This window comes from Drosophila busckii, chromosome 2L (assembly GCF_011750605.1).
Source record: "Drosophila busckii strain San Diego stock center, stock number 13000-0081.31 chromosome 2L, ASM1175060v1, whole genome shotgun sequence".
NCBI lineage: Eukaryota > Metazoa > Arthropoda > Insecta > Diptera > Drosophilidae > Drosophila > Drosophila busckii.
The window spans coordinates 3,933,304-3,953,197 of NC_046604.1; the positions used below are offsets into that span (position 1 = coordinate 3,933,304).

The following is a 19,894-nucleotide window of genomic DNA, read 5'->3' on the forward strand; positions in this document are numbered from 1 at the left end:
TTTCCCGAAATTAGTCCGCGATCAGCATTCGATCTGAACAGACGTGCAGTGCAGTGAGAAGTAAAAAAAATTGGCGCGCGCGCTCACTCTCGCACTCTCTTGGATCTAATTGGCACTCACACGTTGATCAGCTTATTCTAAACGTAGCACGTAATTTATTCACACGCAGCAGGCATTTCACTTTCACTTGGACTGAGCTAACAACGAACATTCGACATTGACTAATTTTATATAAAAAAGCTAGACGTTTAAAAATTCTGGTAGTAAAAATTCTATTATTTTGAAAATGCCAGGCAATCAAGCTAAAAAGCCGCTGAGGCAACAAAGCGTTAAGCGCAAATACCAGACGCAACAGACGAAGCGCCGCAAGCGTACCGCACAGCAAAATTATCTGAAACATAATTATATAACGGTTAAGCAGGAGGCAAAGCCAATTATGCGACGCGTGTGGCGCCGCACAGTGGTGCAGCTAAAGCCAAAGCCCAAGGTGCGAGTGCCACGCCTGTTTCGCATGGATATTAACACTGGACTGCCGCTGGATTACGAACGCAACGTGTCCAAGATTATGAGCTATGTAAATCCGCATTTCGCTCGGCCCCCCAATCCCGATCAGGTTATCGAGCAGTTGCTGACGCAGGCATTAGCTAATATTGTTGGACGTGGCGGCGACTTTGCGGCGGAGAACATACGCAGCGAAATACTCAAGAGCATGCGTCAACACACGGCAATGGCAAAAAAGCCGAGCGCCAACAAGCAGCGAGCCAATTATGAGCTGCAGCAATTTCACAACGCTTGGTAAGCTGCAGAGTTATGAATATCAGTTAGTTATCAACAATGTACGCTTTGTTTTTTTTTTTGCAGCAAACGTGCTCCAGCCGCTGAGCAACAGGACGAGCTGCCAGCTCCAGCGCCCAGTCGAAAGCACAAGCTGATGTATAAACATTTATTGAAAGTTGTACATTGAACTGACGACTTATTGGACTCGTGAATCGCGTTTTGAATATTTGAGAAATAAAAGTTAATTTCGGCCTAAGCTACTAAGTTGAGACTTGAGCATTCATAATTTCGTACTCAGTCGCTACTCAAGCCTTAAGTCCCAAAAGGCAAAAATATTTTTGCGCAAAAATAAGTAAAAATGCTAGAGCTTGTGATTCGCCTTATTGGCGCAGACAGCTAAAAAGCCAGCGACGTATTGATGTCAATGATTGCGGCAAGTGCACTTGAGCGGCTTTGAAAGCGTTGGGCGCGCGCTTACAGTGGGCGTGGCATGCCACTTTGCGCGACGTCGCCGCCGCTCGCTGCTCGCTGCTGACAGCGCGTATCTCAAGCTGAATGCTTGATGCTAAGTCGAAAAAGCCTTCGACAAATATACATATTTTAGTGAGTGTGCACAGCATTCAATACTTTAATAATTGTCGAAAGCTAGCAACGGATGCTGGACAGGAAATATAGACACTAACATATACTACTAAAATTGAAGAGCTGCAAACTTTAAATTTGCTTCGGATATGCCTTCAAATGTCCTTCGGTCCATTATGCAAATGCTATGTGAGAGTAGCGTTCGAATTTGGCGAGTTTCTAGTCACTGGAGTGCAAAACAATTGTGGAAGGCAGTCAGAGTTCGTCGTTTATTTGGTTCGTTTGCCTGTGCCCTGCGTTCATTAGCTTGGTTTCCGTTTCCGCTTCATTCAACTCTGTTAATGCGTTAGCTGCCAATGACTCAAAGTCTCATTGACATGGCTTTGGTCATGAATACGTAGCAACGTTTTTGTTTTCTCTGCTGCTGCTGCTCTGTTTTTTTTTTTTTATTTCTAATGCTGTCCCTGCTCGACAGCTGGCTTTTGTTTGTATCTGTGTGTGTGTGAGCCTGCAGGCTGTGTGTGTGTGTGTGTCCCTGGGCACGCCCTAACACTCGCCTTTCCGCCAGGCACGACTAACTGTATTTCGCAATTCATTTTCAATTTATCTTGCCTAATATCGACACGCTTCTAGGTTTCTTGGCTTGGGCTTGTAACTGGCTTTTTTTCCGTTACGTTGCGGGCTGAAATAAAACAGACTGAAACGGCGCTTCTTTGCTTTTGGGCTAGTACGTTGCCTAATACCGCTGAATGTATTAGATTATCAGCCTTAGTCTGCGTTTCGACTTCATTTTCACACACAGCAAATTCGCAATCTGTAATTATTTGTAGCACACTTTTCAACGCGCGCTCAGCTGGCGCTTGAAAGTATGCAGCAGCAGACGAAACTTTAAGCACTTTAAGCTGCCGTACAAATATTAGAATAAAAGCATTTCCAAATTCACCCATTTGTATTGACTTTGCCAGGCTACAAAATATATATACTATACTATATATATATCTGTATAGCACATGTACATATAAGTACTGGGGCATAGCTATTTGTACTTTTCAGCTTTTGCATTGTCCGGCGCACAAGCTCAACCCACTTTAAGCGATTTTAATAAAGTTAAAAGCCACCCAAAATGTCAGCAGCTCCCTGCTCGCTCCTCCTCCTCCTCCTGCGTTGCCCCGTTCAAATGCTTGTCACATTGCCAAGTGTGCTTGGGCGCTCTTAGGTAGAGGAATATTTAAAATTTAAAACAGTCGCTCTGGTAATATTTTAGCAAAAGCTTAGCCCATTTCGTTTTGCCGCAAGTTCGTTGCCAAAACACATTCACTGACATAAAGGCCAGAGGATAAAGCAGCAGAGAGTAGGTCACTCTTTCGACTCTTTCACTCTCTCGCTCAACTCGACTCGCCTCGACTCGCCTCGACTCGACTGTCTGTCCGTCTGTCCAGTCAGTTGGTTTTTCAGTTGCACTTTTCAATGCTTCTAGTTCACACAATAACTGTGTCTCCCCACCCCACCCCACTGACACCCCCTGTCGCGCTTTTTGCCAAAGCCTTACAATACGCTGGCAAGCGCAAAGTGCTAACATTTTCAATGTTCTTCGACTTGTTGTTGTTGTTTTTTGTTGTTGTTGTTGTTGCCGCTGTTGCATATTCTTTCCGGCATATTTGCGCCTTTGCTCTCTGATGCGGCTTCGACTGCAGCTTTGCGATTGCCGCACAAATGTTTTCACAATTTATTTAAAACATTCATTTTAAAGCTTAGTTTGTATTCTCAAGTATTTGTTCTTTGCTTTGTGTGTGTGTGTGTGTGCAGCTGCTTTAAACTATTTCCCATCGTTTATAACCGTTGCAGCCGTCATGATGATGCTTGACGCCTGACGTGACATAAAAATAATTGTTTCTGGCTGCTGCTCAGCTAAGACTGCTTGCTGGCCAGAAGCGTAAGCGTTATCAGAGCGTGCATCATAAAAAAGTATAAACAAATATATAGGAGTAAGCTTAGACTTATCTGCACTCGAAGAAAATGTGTGGCTGATGCTGAAAGTGAAAAACTGATTATTAAGCGGAATGTTATGCACTTGAATATCGTAAAGCTATATGATGAATATTGTTAATTCAAATATAACAATAATTAATAATTGAATAGCGTAAAATCAGATTTAATGGAAATAAAGTTTAAATGGAGATAAAGTCGTATTCAAGCTAAAAAATTATGTGTTATGAATATCGTAAGACTCTATGTATATTTACTAATATTAAATAATTTATAGCTGCATATATTAAAAATCGGTGTTTTATAAAACAAATCTGAGTATCGTAAAATAAGCTATTGAAATCCTTAGCTGAAAATATGGTCTACAGAGAATATTTGACTTGAATTTATCAAAGTTAAATTGCATATCGTAAAATATAACAATGGGTTATGGGTCTGAAGCTCTTAAGCATGGATTTATTAATGTTACAATGAACAAGATATAATAATTGTATTATAAACTTGTTATTGTTAAATTTTGATATGACAATCTTATTATTGAATAGGTCATATTTTTTTAATTTAAGTTTATATTTAAGCAAATATGAATATCGTCAGAACCTAGATAAAATAACTACTATTAGTTTGAGTTATCTTTACAAAGCACTTCAGTTTAACAACCTTGCGAATAAATTTCATTTCAGTCGTTTACTTTTAATCTCAATTCAAATTGGACATCATTTTGCAACATTTTGTAGCAACAATACACAACACACACTTTTATGCTAAACGTCACACAAGGAACCTTTACTGATTGCAAAACAAATACCCAGAAGAGTTTAGGTATATGCAAAGAACCACAATAAAACATGTAAGTAGATTAAACCCAACCACTCATTAAATTACGTGCACAATATGCCCAAGGATGAGAAGGATAAAACACTGGCCACACTGACCGCAGCAACCGCAAATTCATATCCTTTACATAGGTTGCTCCAAAAATTTGCCAATGTTTTGGCATCGAAGCGGCCGAAGGAGTGAGTGTTACGGGGGGGATGCAGAACATAAAATCAATGAACTTGAACTGTATGCGGTTGAGCAAACTGGCAGCGACATTTAAATATATGTATTAGATTCGAAATAAGTTGGTCAGCATTAGCTGGTGGCTGCTAAATTCGGCTGTCAAAAACGTAAAAAGCAAATGAAGTACGATATCGAAAGTTCGGAATCAATGCAGCTGACAGCCTCAAATGGGGCCCAAGATGTCGTCGAGATACTCTCAACGGGCATATCGGTTGACAAGCGAACGCTGCTGGACATTGAATTTGAACAACCGCAAAAAATGTGCAAAACCCCAAAGCAAAAAAAAAAAAAAAACAAAATGTACAAAATGATGATGTTGTTGTAGTAAAAATCACAGGCACATCACCAGGTGGTGGATTTATTTTTATTTTCTTTTAGTTATGCAGCTTACAGTTTTTTTCAGTTTGGTCGGTGGGTGTTTAGCTCAGTGCTCAGTGCGGTTTGAATTTAAATTACATTTACATATTGGTTTTCAAAGCTTATGGACGCTTAAAATTTAATGCAATGCGCTCGCACTCGCTCATGTTGAGTTTGTTATTTTGTGAGCAAAAAGTAGCCTTTGTAGGCTAAAGGAAATGGCGTTCGTTGCAGTAGAATAAGCAAAAAGCTCGTTTAAAAGTCCATCGCTCTTGCCATTGTTTTGTTTGAAACTAACATTTTTAGATCTGTTTGCATCCGTTTCCGGGCAGCAGCAGCAGCAGCAGCAGCAGCGGCAGCGAGAGCGCGCCAAGCATGCTCTAAGAAATGCGAACCGGCATCGATTTACTAGAGGCAGAACTGTCAGCGCGGTCATGTTCTTATTATATATCATATATGTGGAATCTATATATTGTAGCTGTGCAGTCTGTGCTGCCAAAATGGTCACGTAGTGCTCCAAACATGAAGCATTGCTCTGTGCCCAAAACAGCGCACGCAAAGTATTTTTTGCAGCAAATTTATTATAATTATAATAATAGCAGCCATTGATTTGCCTTGCACAATATATAGCAAGTAGTGCTGCTGCAGTAAATCTGCTGAATCATAAAAAATAAATATAAAAACTATGTCAGCAGACGACGACAATAACACAAGCGAGTAAGGCAAGAGGCGTTGCCCCCAGGCCTGCCACAATAATAAAAAAGAAAACAAACAAATATAAATGTAAAATGCCTGTGGGCATTTTCCTAGTTATTTCACTTTTATTCCGCTGACTCGCCTTTTTTATGGCCATATTTGTTTTGCTGCAATTTCAATGCAAACATTTCATTACAGGCAGCAACACACAACGAAGCGTCTCACGAACTCTTTCAACCAGATGGATGCAGAGACAGAGACAGGGACGGAGACGCAGCGCAGTTGCATGCAACTTGCATCTTGCCACAGCTTAGCCTCAATTTTACACACAGGCGCGCATGAAAAAATAAAAGCAAAGTCGTTTTTAAATTATTACAATATTTTTAATATTGATGCTTGCACTTATTATATAAATAAAATTTAGCATATTTTTTAAAGCCAAACTCAATTTTGACACTGCCAATCTCATAAGCTCGTAAAAATTTTAAAAGCAAAAACAATTATTAAATACTTTTAAATTTAATTTTAAATGTTTTGTCATATTTTTCTTTTATGGTCATAGTTAACATTAAATAAATAAATAAATAACTAAGTAAGTGCCCTTATTAAATTCTACCTGTGAGTCCAGCAGTTTACTTAATTTATCGTTTTAAATATAAAATTGAATCTAACTTCGAGATCTTAGTTCATATTAAACTAAACAAATATTACCATAACCAAATATTCTTGTGGACATTTGTTTGTGATTTATTTTTATATAACTTATTAAGAATATTTTTAAGTAACAGCTGCAACAAATTTAAGCAGCAGACTATAAACTATTATTTTATGCTAAGAGCCAAAAAAATTATTTGAATTATTATTTTTATTTTGCTATACGAAAAGTCAAGTCCCAAATTGATTTACTAAGGCCTGCAGTACTTTTAATAACGTATCAGCGTCTATTGTTACCGCTTGCCAATTGACCTGGTTTACTTTAATAAATATAGATTAAATTAAAAATGTATAAAAATATGCCTTGGCAACCTGTCTGCCATTTTTTTGATAATGTGCCATCAATTATGCGCATAAATTAAAAAGAATATTATATAAAAATCAAAATTGCAAGTGCTGCTGGCACAGCAAACAATTTAATGTTTTTATTGTTTCAGTAATTAAAGAGACACTACTATGTGAGCAGCCGAGAGCAGAGTTTTTATTTAATTGAATGTGTTTATTGTGAGCCTCGCTGGTTTCCATTTCAAGGCATATCAAATATAATTTGAAGTTTTATGGTATTAATTTTCAAAAGCAGAGCAAATAAACTGGCGTATGCAGAAGCTTTAAGCTTTCAACTTAAATAGCATTAAACTTAATACGCATACGCATTTTATTTTATTTTATTTCATATATATTTTTATTATATTGTTGCCTCTGTGTGTGTTTATTGTCTCAACCCAGTTTTTGGCGCAGTGCACGCAGCAGAGTTTTCACTGCAGCGAACGAATACAAATTATGTGTACTGGGAAAATATCACGCGCATACTCGTAAGTGTGCCTGCAGGACACACACACACACACACATGCATACACATGTGTCAATGGCAATGCAATATTGTGTGTGTGGCATGCCCTGTGGCAGGCGCGCGAGTCGTGCCACATATTTTATATATAGAGCGAGCGAGCGAGCGAGCGTTGATGTCTTGCAAAACTGTCGCCATATAGATAAGCATTTTATTAGCTCAATATAATATTTCTCATTGAGCTCTCAATTGCGTATTAAATTAAAATGAAACTGCGTGCAATTTCAACTGTTTGATTTACTTAAAGTAACCAGCGTATGCTCATATCCTGCAATGAAATAAAAATCAGCGTTTGGTATTAAAATAAATACAGCAACAAAAATGTGTATGAAAATAAAAAAAAGTTAAGCAGGAAGCAGCGAGAGATGGAACAGGAAGCAAGGCGCGCTCACACACACACACACAGCGACAGTGTGAAACGTTGCAAGACAATGACTACGCTGAGAGTTGCCGTATCCGGACTGGCAGCTAAACAAATACGCGTCTGTATGTCTGTCTATCTAGATAAACACACACACAACACATACACGCACATACACATGTATGTATGTGTGGCTGCTCTGTTAATGGCTGACCAGCCTCAAAATGTGTGACGAGAGCAGCAGCAGCAGCAAAAAAAGAAAAACAAAAACACAGCAGCACATGCACACATAAAGTCCTTGACTTGTGCAATAATTTTTGTTTATCCGCCGTCGCCGCCACCCGCCTCAGCCCGCTGGCAAGGCCGCAGGCCCCAACTTAAAGGGGTTTGGCCCCCAAAACTCAGCAGCAGTTGCCACGGCCGCTTCTCGCCGTCAAGCTGCGTGTTATCCTTTGTGTAATTTCTGGTTTAATGAGACGACATTGGCAACAGCCCACAACCCACCAACCCACACCCCACCCACAGCAACCAGCAACCAGCGGCACCACCCCCTTAACGGGCAGGCACACATTTAACGCTGCACAGTAGGCGCACATTTCTTTTTTCTACTTTTACACATTTTTTTTCATACATTTTTATGACTTGAGGCATTAAGTTAAAATTTGTGTTAAATATTTTATTGCCTTGATGTGCGCATGAACACCTGAAATATTTGCTGCAGCCTCGCCTAGCCTTAAATTAAAGCAGCGGCAGCAGCAGCAGCAACAGCAGCAACATTTGAATTTTACATTAAATTGTAGTTCGTCTGGGGGATTAAATGGCATTAAAACCTTTTTCATTACTGTAGTTTATTTAACTGCTAGTGAGCAATGCATAGTCGAGAGAGAAAATTTAAGCGGAGCAAAAAGTGATTAAAATAGCATACATTTAAAAAAGATAAACAAAATAGTAAATTTAAAGTATTATTAAGACTTAGTTGCAATCAAAAGATTAAATAGTATGATAAGAATGAATTAGTTTAAATCAATACTGGGCACCACCTCTAGATATTCAAATAATATTAAAAAATAAGTAAAATATTAAATTTTGTAGTAAGTATTTAATAGAGAGTGTATTTTAGTTAATCACACATCAAAATAAATATGATTTAAGCTAGTTTAGTTAAAATTAAAAGTTGAAAATAGGAGTACTTTAAAAAGATAAGCAAAATATTAAATTTAATGCATTATTATGACTTTGTTGCAATCAAATGAATTAATAGAACATAATTATGACAAGAATGAATAAATAGTGGGCATCAATTTAAGATATTCAAATAATATAAAAAAAATACTAAAATATTACATTTTGTGGTAAGAAATGCACATATATTTAAAAAAATATTTAAAGTTTAACAAATACATAATTAAATATTTTTAAAGTTAGTTAGTTAGAATTAAAAGTAGAAGTGAATGATAAATTAATAAAGATATTAAAAATGAAGCAGTATCTGTTTTATTGTGAATACAACTTTAAGCTATTAAACGTTAAACAATATAATAACAAATTATTAATTGCCTTAGTAAGAGCATAGAAGAATTCAATAATTTATAATATACATATTTTAAATTAAAGCAAGTGTATAACATTTCTATTTAAAGGCAATCAATGCTCAGTTGTGTATATAAATTCATTTGAATTAGAAATTAAATTTAATTTGCATTTAATTTAAATTCATTTGAATAAGAAATATTATTTGCATTATTATTTGTATTTAAAATTAAAGCAACTGTATAACATTTATATTTAAAAGCAATCAATGCTTAGTTGTGTGCCTTACTTAAATCCATTTGAATTATATTTTCGATTAATTTGCAGCTTCGCTTATTATTTACAAACATTCTGCTGATTCCAAAAGCTTACACGTTGCAATGATTACAACAGCTCAAGCTTGTCGGGGGCAGCAAATCTTGCAGCGTGTGGCAATTAATAGTTGGCTGCGGAGTTGCGCGCTTTAATGAGAGCAGCGTTAAATTAAGCACATTTCCGTTTGATTTTCTATATATATATAGAGAGATATATATATATATGAGCTTTAGGAAACAAAAGGCGGCAAAAGTTTTTGTGTGCGAATTGGTTTGCCTATTAGCCAGATTCAATTGAAAAGTACATGGGTAATCACTAACTATGCCCAACAGTTTGAAAACTTTTTGCCACTAACAGAGCAGCGCACACATGAGAATGCAAGTAAACTGAGTTCAGCTCAATAGTAGTGGGCTTATCAAATATTAAAGGTGGTAGACTGCCTGGTAGACTTAATATAAAGTAATTAATGGCTGTTGGCGTATAAATTTATAGCAGCTTAAATAGACGACAATATTATGCATAAATCAGCGCTCGAAAATATATTCACTGCGTATTCGAATAGGGCATAAATAAATATGCTTTGTCCTAGTCGCTGGTGACTCGCACATGTGTGAGCCAAGTGAAATTCAGCGAAAAATTATTATGCTGGCCAATAGTAGTGGTTGGCCTGGCCTCGCTCCCTGAACGAGCAAGCGAGCGAGCGTCGTTTTCTCGTTGAGCAGAGCGTGCGGCAAGTGGCAAAAGCGCAGGCGCTAAACTTCCAGCGACTTACTCCCAAGGCATAAAATATTGTCAACGAGAAAAACTGGGTTTTTTCTATGGTTCAAGCTAGCAGCTGCTGTCTTGGCTGCTGTTTGGCTTGGCTGACTAACTGGCTGACTGGCTGGCTGGTAGGCCTAATTGAAATATTACTGTTGAAGCGTCGAGCCATGGGAACTTTATGACTTGACAGAAATCATTTCGCGCGACAGACTCATCATCATCATCACAAAGCAAAGCAGCAGCAGCAAACATTTGATATTAGTAACTCAGGTGTGTGTTTAACATCAGGTAGCTGCTATTTCCTGTTAAAGGAAACAGGCTTGATCTATAAAATGCGTTGCACACATGTATTGGTGTGTGTGTGTGTGTGTGCGCATTTCAAGGTTACTTAACAATTAAAAAGCCATTTATCAAGTGTCAAGCCCTAGCGCTAACATTAGTTAATTTAACACTAGAGCGTGTATCATTTAACACATTATAGGGCGACTAAACTATCTGTCAAAGTCAAAGTTGAAGTGTTGACTTTTTTTTTGTTCTTCTGCGGGCTGCACATGCGTAGAGCTTGGCTTGGTTCCGTTCCGGTTTTCTGCGCGCCCAAACACTCGACAGAACGATCATCAGAACTTCAATTCAAGTGTAGTGTGTGTGCTATAAACGAGTTAATGTTGTTGTCGTTGAGAGCAGCCAAAACTTGAAACTGGTTTGCAGGTCAAACAGCAGAAGGGCCCCCACAACAAACGGGAAAACTTGAGATAATTATTCAATGAAGCCAAGCAGACCAAAGAGCTGACAGACAAGACCTAATACACAGACCAAGCTGTCGCTACAGCATAAAAGGGCTAAAGAGTTACACACACACACACAAACAGTCACACACACACACACACACATACATATGTATGTAGAACACGCCGACCGGACAGGTTAGCCAACGAGCGCAGCCAAAGGTGAATTTCATTTGCCTTCTCCTTGCGCGTTGCCTGCCTGCTTGAGTCTTTCTCTGCTTCTGCTTCTTCTTCTTCGTCGGTTTGGTTCATCAGCATCCCATGCTTCAGTATAAGAGTTTTACGTTTAGGATGAATGCCGACGTCGCTGCCGCAGCAGCCATCAACCCCACCCAGTGGCGCACAGCTGCTCAGCATTACATGCTAGTGAAACTTATTAGTTAGTCATACTACAAGTAATCAATTATGTTTATCGCAGTTGTATACACTTTATTAATCAAGCATAATATGTTTTATGAATTAAAATCAATTGAAATCAACAATCAGACAAAAGTAGTGCAAGCTGCACTTCAAACTGCTTAAAAGTAATCACACTCGTAATGCATATTTTCGCCACTGTGTGAGCTCAAGTGCTCGCGCTCTTTTCGCTGCTGTTGTGCGCTCTCACACTTGAGGCTCGCGGCTCTCACGCTCTCGCTGCGTGTAACTCTCTCGCACTCCGGAAGTTGTGGTGGCTGCAATCATTTTGTGCCCAGTGCGAATAGTTTATTCCAGACTCAGATTTAGTACTAAATTGTTGTGCGGCGCAGGCAGACGTGTAAGCGGACGGCGGCGAAATTCAACGTTTAACCAACACACACCAAAAAAGAAAAAAAAAGGTCTTTGAAGTTCTGTGTGTGTGTGACGCTCTCTAGGCGAAGCAGCTGTGTGTATGTATTTGTGTGGCTCAATTGAAAATTCAAATGAAAAATTTATAAGTAACAAAAAATAAAACAAAAAAAAAAACAACAAATCAAAAATTCAAAATAAAATTATAACAGCAGCAACGCCCCAGTGTGTGTGCCTGTGTGTGTGTGTGTGTAAAAGTGTGAAAAAAATAAACATAATGTGTGCATAACGCAATGCACAACTAATTAAACGTTGAATTGCTGTTAATAACTAAACAGTTGGCTGCTGATTTTGTAAGCACAGTGGACCACACCCGCGCGTTTAGCACAGGTTACAAAAAAGGCGAAAAGACCCAAAAACGCTCGAACGCTGTCGCTGCCGCTGCTGCTGCTGCTGCTGCTGCTGCTGCGGCTGCTGCTCAGCTAGAGAAAATCAGCAGAGCCGTAAGAAAAATTCCAGTTGTGGATTGTAAACGTGACGACGCGCTGTTAGGCCAAAAGGATCACAGGCGAGAGAGAGAGCGAGAGTGAGAGAGCGTGCAAAAAGAACCAAGAGAGCGAGAGATAATGAGAGCAAGAGCGTGAGAGCGTGCAATTTGCAGTTGGCAAAGGGGGAGTTAGTTGTCAGGCAGGATGTTTTTGTTACCGTTGCGCAAGTGCGAAAATTCCCATTATTTTTCTATGGCAAGCACATTTGAATTATTAAAGCAACAATGAGTAACAATTGTATGCAAATAATTATCAAAAAATAGCAATCAAAACTGTTTTTCATTTATTGTTATTAATTAACAATAATTTCAATCAATAGCAAGTGTTAACTATGTCAACACTATATGTTTGTTGTTGTTGCTTGTACTTTTTGCCTATGTTTTATTTTTTTGGCATTTTTTTGGGAGCGCAAGCTTGGAAAATTTGCTGCTGGAAAATGCTGTGCAGAGCGAGAGCGGGAGAGAGCGAGAGAGCGCGCTCGCGTCTATTGACAGCGCAGAGGTAAAAACTTTGCTGCTGCAATCCAAATCCAAATGGCAACATGAAACAGCCTGTTTCAGACAATTCAGGCGCTGTGGCTGCCACAAGCTGAGTTTCAACCAAAAAAACGGCAACGCAACGTGCTAACAAAAAAGCAAAAAAAAAACTTCAAACTCAATTTGTAAATGCAAAATTTAAATTAATACAAATAGTTAGTTCAATTATATAAGTAGCGTAGTAGTAGCTAAATGTTAGGAACTATGAGTCACTGCTGCGGGGGCTAAACAAGTCCGGCCAACTGCTTGCGGATGTGTTATGTCACTAGTGTTGCGTCACACTGGCCATTGCACACAGCATCACACATCTCAACATAATCGCAATATCATCTAACAATTAACAACATTATATTCTCAACACAATCATGTGCCATAAAATTTTATAATTACAATCATATTAAATAGTTTATGACGTATTGTGCATTAGAACGTATTATTATGTAACTCGCACTTGCTGCCAGTATATCTCACAAAGGCCAGACTGCAAAAAGTGCTAGATAATCCGTCATCAATAGATGCGATATATGCAACACAACAACAGCTATCTAGCGCACAGCATGACATAACTAGCAGTATGCTGTTTGAAAAGCAAAGTTGTGAGCATAAAGCACAAAGCGAAAAAAAGAACTAGTAAAAAAACAACGTGTCTCAAACAACAACAAGACAACGCTCTTACAGATCCACGATCAGAAGAATCTGCTGCTCGCAGCACGCAGCAGTCACGTCTAGCTCAGCACAGCTTCTAACTAAACTACTATCCAACTACTCTCACACTTTTTCATAACCAAAACAAGTCCTCATAGTATGTCGCAAACGCCGAAAAACAACAAACAATTGAAAGGCCTTACAACTCTAACACGACACCGTTATGACCACCGCTACATTAATGAAACTGCCTGCAAAGCAAAAAAAAAAGGCAATGGAGCTACGTTTATACTTAATCTAAAATTTGCTGTCGTTCTGTGAAGTGGTCATTTACAGTCTAAAAACTCTACACCCATCAATCAAAAACAACAAACAGCAAGGAAACAACAAACAAGCAAACACAACTTACGAGAGCGAACACATAGTACCGAGTCAAAACATCGTCACTATTAGTATATTGAATCTGCTAATCTAGCTTACGAAGCTCGCGCCAAGAGGGAGTTATACAAAATATCCATAGACCTCAGCTTTTATCAACAAAAAAATTATTTCATTTAACGACACATATGAAGGCACCGTCAATTATAAGAAGTTAAATCAAAAAACGCTAAACTACCCTAGAAGAACCCAAACAACAGAATAACACGACCAGCAATCATAACTCAGCACACAGCAACTAGGTGAATGAGTTATTTCAAGTTTGAATTATCAGTCAAGAACTAAAGGCTGCAATTTAAGAATTGAGTAGAATCATATATAAGCAAAAGCAAACCGATCTCTATCGGCGACAAATTGAGACAATGGTTCCCGCAAGCTAGACATAGAAACAATAAAATAAGACACTGCAGGCTTATGTATAACTGTTTTTTGCACGCGCTCATTTGTGCTTATTACACACTGAGAGAACATATTTTCCATAATATACATTTAATAGAATATATTTGCTACTTAATTTAAAATTTAAGCAAAATTCGTTAGACAGTTGTTTACTGCTTTTATTTTTATTTTTAATCACACCATGCGTTGTGCTGTATTTGTGTTTAAAATTGTAATAACTAAGTGTGCGAGCAAAAGATTTATCATCTATTTTAAGCGCACCTTACTGTTAACCGATTGCTCAGAGTTTCAAATCAATCAAAAAATACGCTGACGACAGTGTTGGATCTTCTTATGTTTTGTATCTGCTTCATGAGTCTACATATTATATTAACGGTCATTTGAATGCAAATCTATAGAATGTATGTTGATGTTATGCTACTGAGCGACACTCAAACTAGCTACCAACACACAACACAAACCTAAACATACATACATAAAAGAAGTTCCAGTGCTGAAAAGACCTACGCCGAATATGAAAATACCAAAGTATCTATCACTCTTTTTTCTCATGTCAAAGCAGCAAATTATGTTTCGTCTCAGCAGCCACAAATGTACAATAAAATGTGTAATGTGCTCATAGGTGTAGGGCTAAAAAGACATAAACATTGATTATAACCACACGATAACAATTTAGAAACCAATTAAGAAATTACAACATTGGTTCTAGTTCAATCCAAAATCGACTAGGAAATGTACTCAACACACAGTTTCAATGCTTGGACCACAATAGTAATTCATAGATCGAACACATTATATGCGCTTGGTGCAGTGCTTAGAGAAAGTAATCAAATTTCTCCTTATTACACTTCACTGGGCGACTTCATAACTGATCATCAAAGACATGTTTGAGTATAAAGGCATTGAATAAGATATTATTAAATGTAACTTTTAATTATGGTAGAGCAGCAGCAGCAAATTCAATGCTACAAGAATATAATTAATGTTGTAGCACAAATCTTATAAATTAGTTGCAAATATCAAATAATATGTTATCCATCTAATAGCACCTGTTCAATTGTACACAAACAATCAATTTAATCTAGAAGAACACATAGTAGAAACCAATAGCTCTAATTCTACTCCAGTTAACCTCACTTGACTTTATAACCTACCAAGTAGTCATAGGGGAGCTACACGTCGTTATGCTGCTAGCATGCGTAACCAACCTAACTAATACTGGCGCACAATAAACTTACGTCAGAAACGGAGCCCAAAACATAAGCATCGAAGAATTCCCTAGCGCGCAGAAGTCGACCCCATCCAGTAGGGACGATCCTTTAACCGCAGAGATGAAGATTCTAAATATATCCGTCGCGCTCGCTCTCTCTATATCTCTCGATTTGCGCGTAGGCTGCAGCTTTCAATAACTACTAGACCAAACTATCATCCCATGCAACAGCACCACAAACATATCTAACGTATTAGCGTTCCATAAGTTTCCAGGTTCAGTCACAGGTTTCTCACCAGACTTTTGAGCTGGCGTCGCATTGAATCTATCATCACGCATCTCAACAATCTTGTTGACTGTAAATCCCGCTGATTGCTGCTTCTATGTAGCATCTTGTCTATACTTCATACTAACTTTTACTCTGTCCGTTGACTCTTGTTGAAATACTTTCAAGAAACACCAGTTCCATAACATTGGCCAAATCAATCGTGCATGAACAAAGGCAAGGAACATGCACATTTCCTGTGTATCGCCTTGAGTTTACGTTATAACTACAATTCACACATTGAAATTCTGAAACTGAAATGCATATGTTTAGCTACATAACTATAAAGGAGCACAAGGTTTACGCTATGATTCACATCACCATACCTATAAGAAAAAATCCAATCAATTTCACATTACGTTACAAACAAATTCGATAAGTAAGACCAGTTAGACAGACTGTCCTGACAGCTTACAGTATATGGACGATGATAGACGACCATTGAGTCTCCTAACATAATTTTCATTAGATTCACCGTCTGTTGCAGATGCATAATGGTGAATTACTCTCCACAACAGCCAATAGCAACAAGATATGTATTCGAGCACAAATCGCTGTTCACACACTTCATGAGATCAGATACTCAATTACAAAACCATATTAATATTAATCCTAAAAACTCAAAATTAGAAGTCTAAACATTGATATATATTATGACACTCTATGTCAGTTCATACTGGCGATCCTTTCTTTAGCATGTTCGCACCGTAACACGTATCACAATCATAAGACCTCACAATGCTACAACAGCAGACTTCAATTCGCAGAGTCGATAACAACACGAAAAGAACATAGCTAACATATGATAGTAACGCTAAAATACACTTAATTCACTTTCTTAACATTTATAGAGAATTTATTGTTGTGCTACACAAACACCGTACAAAATGCAATCATAAACGAGCCACCTATATTGTGATGTCATGATTGCTATTAGATCATCATTTCTGCAATTGAAAATGCAGTGAGTCACTCGCTCCATTTAGCCTAGTGTCTCGACTGAGTTCTCCTTATAAGATTGCAGCTACCAAATATTGTATGTACTAATGCTTTAATTACCACGAGAATTCTAATCAAACAACTCAAAGTAAATTCGCTTCTAAATGTGTGTGGGCTTAAGACATTCTATGTTACTATCTATTTCGAAAATCTTGAATATAGATTCTGGACAGTGATAACATTCTAGAAAGGCTCGCTTTTTACTGACATTTAATTTTTTAATTTATATTAATGTACACCAATAATTAAAAAGCAAGACATTTTTCATTTACGTGCAGTCCACGACAATAAATCAGTATAAATAATATACTAATATGTTTTTTAGCAAGTTGCTACTGCACAATGCTAATTCAAATCTTACTCTTGTCACACCTTTGCAGTTACTCTGCCTTTTGCTTCCTTTCTTTGCTCGAGCCCAACTATTTAATTTATACTATACACCTTATTACTTTATCATATTTGTAGTCCTTTGCCAGTATATAATGACAAAAAGCAGTTAATGCAAACGTAAAACATACTTAACAAAAGCTCATTAAATAAGAAATGTCGTGCACACTTCGCCACAAGCAGAAGTAATAGAAATAAAGCGACGCCTAGCAGACAATAGAATTGGCGAATTGCGACATTACGCATTGTAGATCTCTTCTCGACTAAAATATGATCGTACCAACAAATTTTTATGCACTATAGATGCAGACCACATATAAGCTCGCACCACTCATAGTAGGCGATCTTCGCGCATACAAAGATATAAAACAAAGACACAACCAAGACGATTTCGAGCCAGAGTTTCATTTAAAATTTCGCTTACGCCCACACGCCAAAAGTTTTGGGTCAGTGTATGGGGGGCCTGTGCTCATTATTAACCATTAATATAATTGGCAACATTTGTCGCCGGCCATTAGGCACTATTAAAGCGCAATCAGTATGATTTTGAGCTGCTTAGGCTATGACGCTCAATACTTGAAAATCAATTTGGCCACAAACAAGTCGCAGTCGAAGTTTCTGCTGCTGCTAAAAGTTTTTTTTCTTTTTGGACTGCACGTAAGCTTTTGTTTTGGCATTTAATAAGAAAGCGAAGCGACATCTGATGTACATACATGATGTACATATGTATGATATATATATGTATGTGTATATAGCTGCATAGTTCAATGGACTCGACGTACGAATGGCAGGCGCCGCTTTTATGAGTATGGCATAAAAATTGTGCTATATAGCACTCGTGTTACTCTATTAGAGTTATGTGCAAATGCATGTGGTTGTGGCCTGAGGTGTGTGTTTGGGTAGGCGGGCAGACAGGAAGCCCTAAAGCACCGAAAAAAAATCAATAACTTGAAAAGGTTTGTAGCTCGCAGCGAGCAATTGTACATACATATGTGTACACTGAGAAAAAATACACAGAGGGTTGTAGAAGAAGAATTGCTGTGCAGCAAGTAAGAAATATATTCTGATCGTGAGATACACTGAGAATAAAATAAATCTTATATCATAGTAAGACAAGAACTTTTCTTTATGAAATAAGAACATTGGTCTCAAGTTGAGAACGTGAGGCAATGAGCAGGCCGAACTGCAATACCAAAGTGATGATAAAAGAAGAACTTTGTGTCTTCAAATAAGAAAATTGTTCTTAGATTGAGATTGAGTGCGGTAATGAGTACACTGAGAATAAAATAACTTGAATTCTCATATGGTAGTAATGCTATAACTTTGGTTCATCTATTATTTCTTATTATTTCTTATTTCTCAAATCGTTATATATATGTATGTGTACACTGAGAATAAAATAACTACAGTAACTAAAGAAAATCTTTAGGAATTTGAATAAGAACATTGTTCATAAGTTGTAAACGTGCGGAAATCAGTACACTGAGAATAAAATGAATTGAATTCCTACATGATTCCCACAAGTTGAGATCGTGAGGAAATGAACAGATCGAACTTCAATACCAAAGTGATGATAAAAGAAGAACTTTGGGACTTCAAATAATTCAATTGCCTTAAATTGAGAACTCGCGGTAATGAGTATACTGTGAATAAAACGACTTAAATTACCACATGGTTATAAAACAAGAACTTAGGCTTATCAATTAAGACCATACATGTCTCGAGTTGTGAACATACACTGAGAATAAACTAACCATATAACCAAAATGCTAATAAATCAAGAGATTTTGTTCAACAAGTTCGAACTTTGGTCTCAAATTATAAATAAAAATAATAAAAACATTGCACGTATTAACATACACTGAAAATAAAATAACTCAAATATACACATGTTAGTAAAATTAGAAATGAATAATCAAATAAAAGCGTTTGGTAATTTACACTTTACAAAACTTAAGCTTGTTACACTTTAACAACTTTTTTCTCAGTGCATTTGTATGCGTGCTGCTGCGCCTGCATGTGCAGACTAGTGTAACTTTTAAACACTACACAGACCTGTTAAATATTCAAGCCATTTCAACTATAAGTTTTTGGGGGGCTTTATTCGCTCTTTTTCGTTTTTTTTGAGTTGTTTCAGTTTTAGTTTTAACTCTAATATGCACGTTTCGTATAAAATTTGTAGCTGCAATGGCATTCGTACGCTTTAAGGGTTGGAAATTTGTTTTTGCGTTGTACTCGTAATTCTCAGTTTTATTTTTTTTCTGCTGTTTTTTTGATGATGGGAAAAGTTTTACACTTCAGACATGATTTGCCTTTCGTTTGCTTGCAGCATTTCATTTAATGTAGCGGCCAAAAGACGTGCTTGCCTTCGTCGAATAATAGAGAGAGAGAGAGAGAGAGAGAGAGGGAGAGTGTGAGAAAGAGAGCGACAGAGAATTGCGTTGGGGTTCGTTCGGCAAAGTTTTTTCTTTTTTTGCTCTCAACCTTTTACGTGCAACAGCGCAAACTTTTATGCTAGCAACAAAATTACGAGCAGCAGCAACTATGCACATATATTTATTTATATTTATTTGATTTATATATTTTAATACGAGCGAGAGAGAGAGAGGGAGTGAGAGGGAGACAAACTATATAAATTTGTCAAGCTTATTAGTGAATTTATGAAGCTGCTTGTGTTTTCGAAAAAAGGCATAAAGTTATTCGAAATGAAATCAAGTTGAGATTGAAAAGTTTTTTCTGTGTTTGCGCGTGCTTGGCAAAAGGGTCCTAAGGACACCTTTTTGTGTGCCTGTTATTGTTGTTGTGGCAGCAAAAACTTATTCAAACTCGAGAACGAGAAAAAAAAAAGAGCGAGCGCAAGAAAAT

The 19,894-nt window shown here is 37.5% G+C and overlaps 1 protein-coding gene across 1 annotated transcript; it reads left to right on the forward strand.

The window, feature by feature from the left end:
• The first annotated feature begins 202 nt into the window (after nucleotides 1-202).
• On the forward strand, nucleotides 203-1,054 carry LOC108603708. Its single transcript, XM_017992751.2, has 2 exons — nucleotides 203-795; nucleotides 862-1,054. The coding sequence occupies exons 1-2, from the start codon at nucleotides 287-289 to the stop codon at nucleotides 962-964; spliced, it is 612 nt and encodes a 203-aa protein (XP_017848240.2). The 5' UTR covers nucleotides 203-286; the 3' UTR covers nucleotides 965-1,054.
• Nucleotides 1,055-19,894: the final 18,840 nt, after the last annotated feature.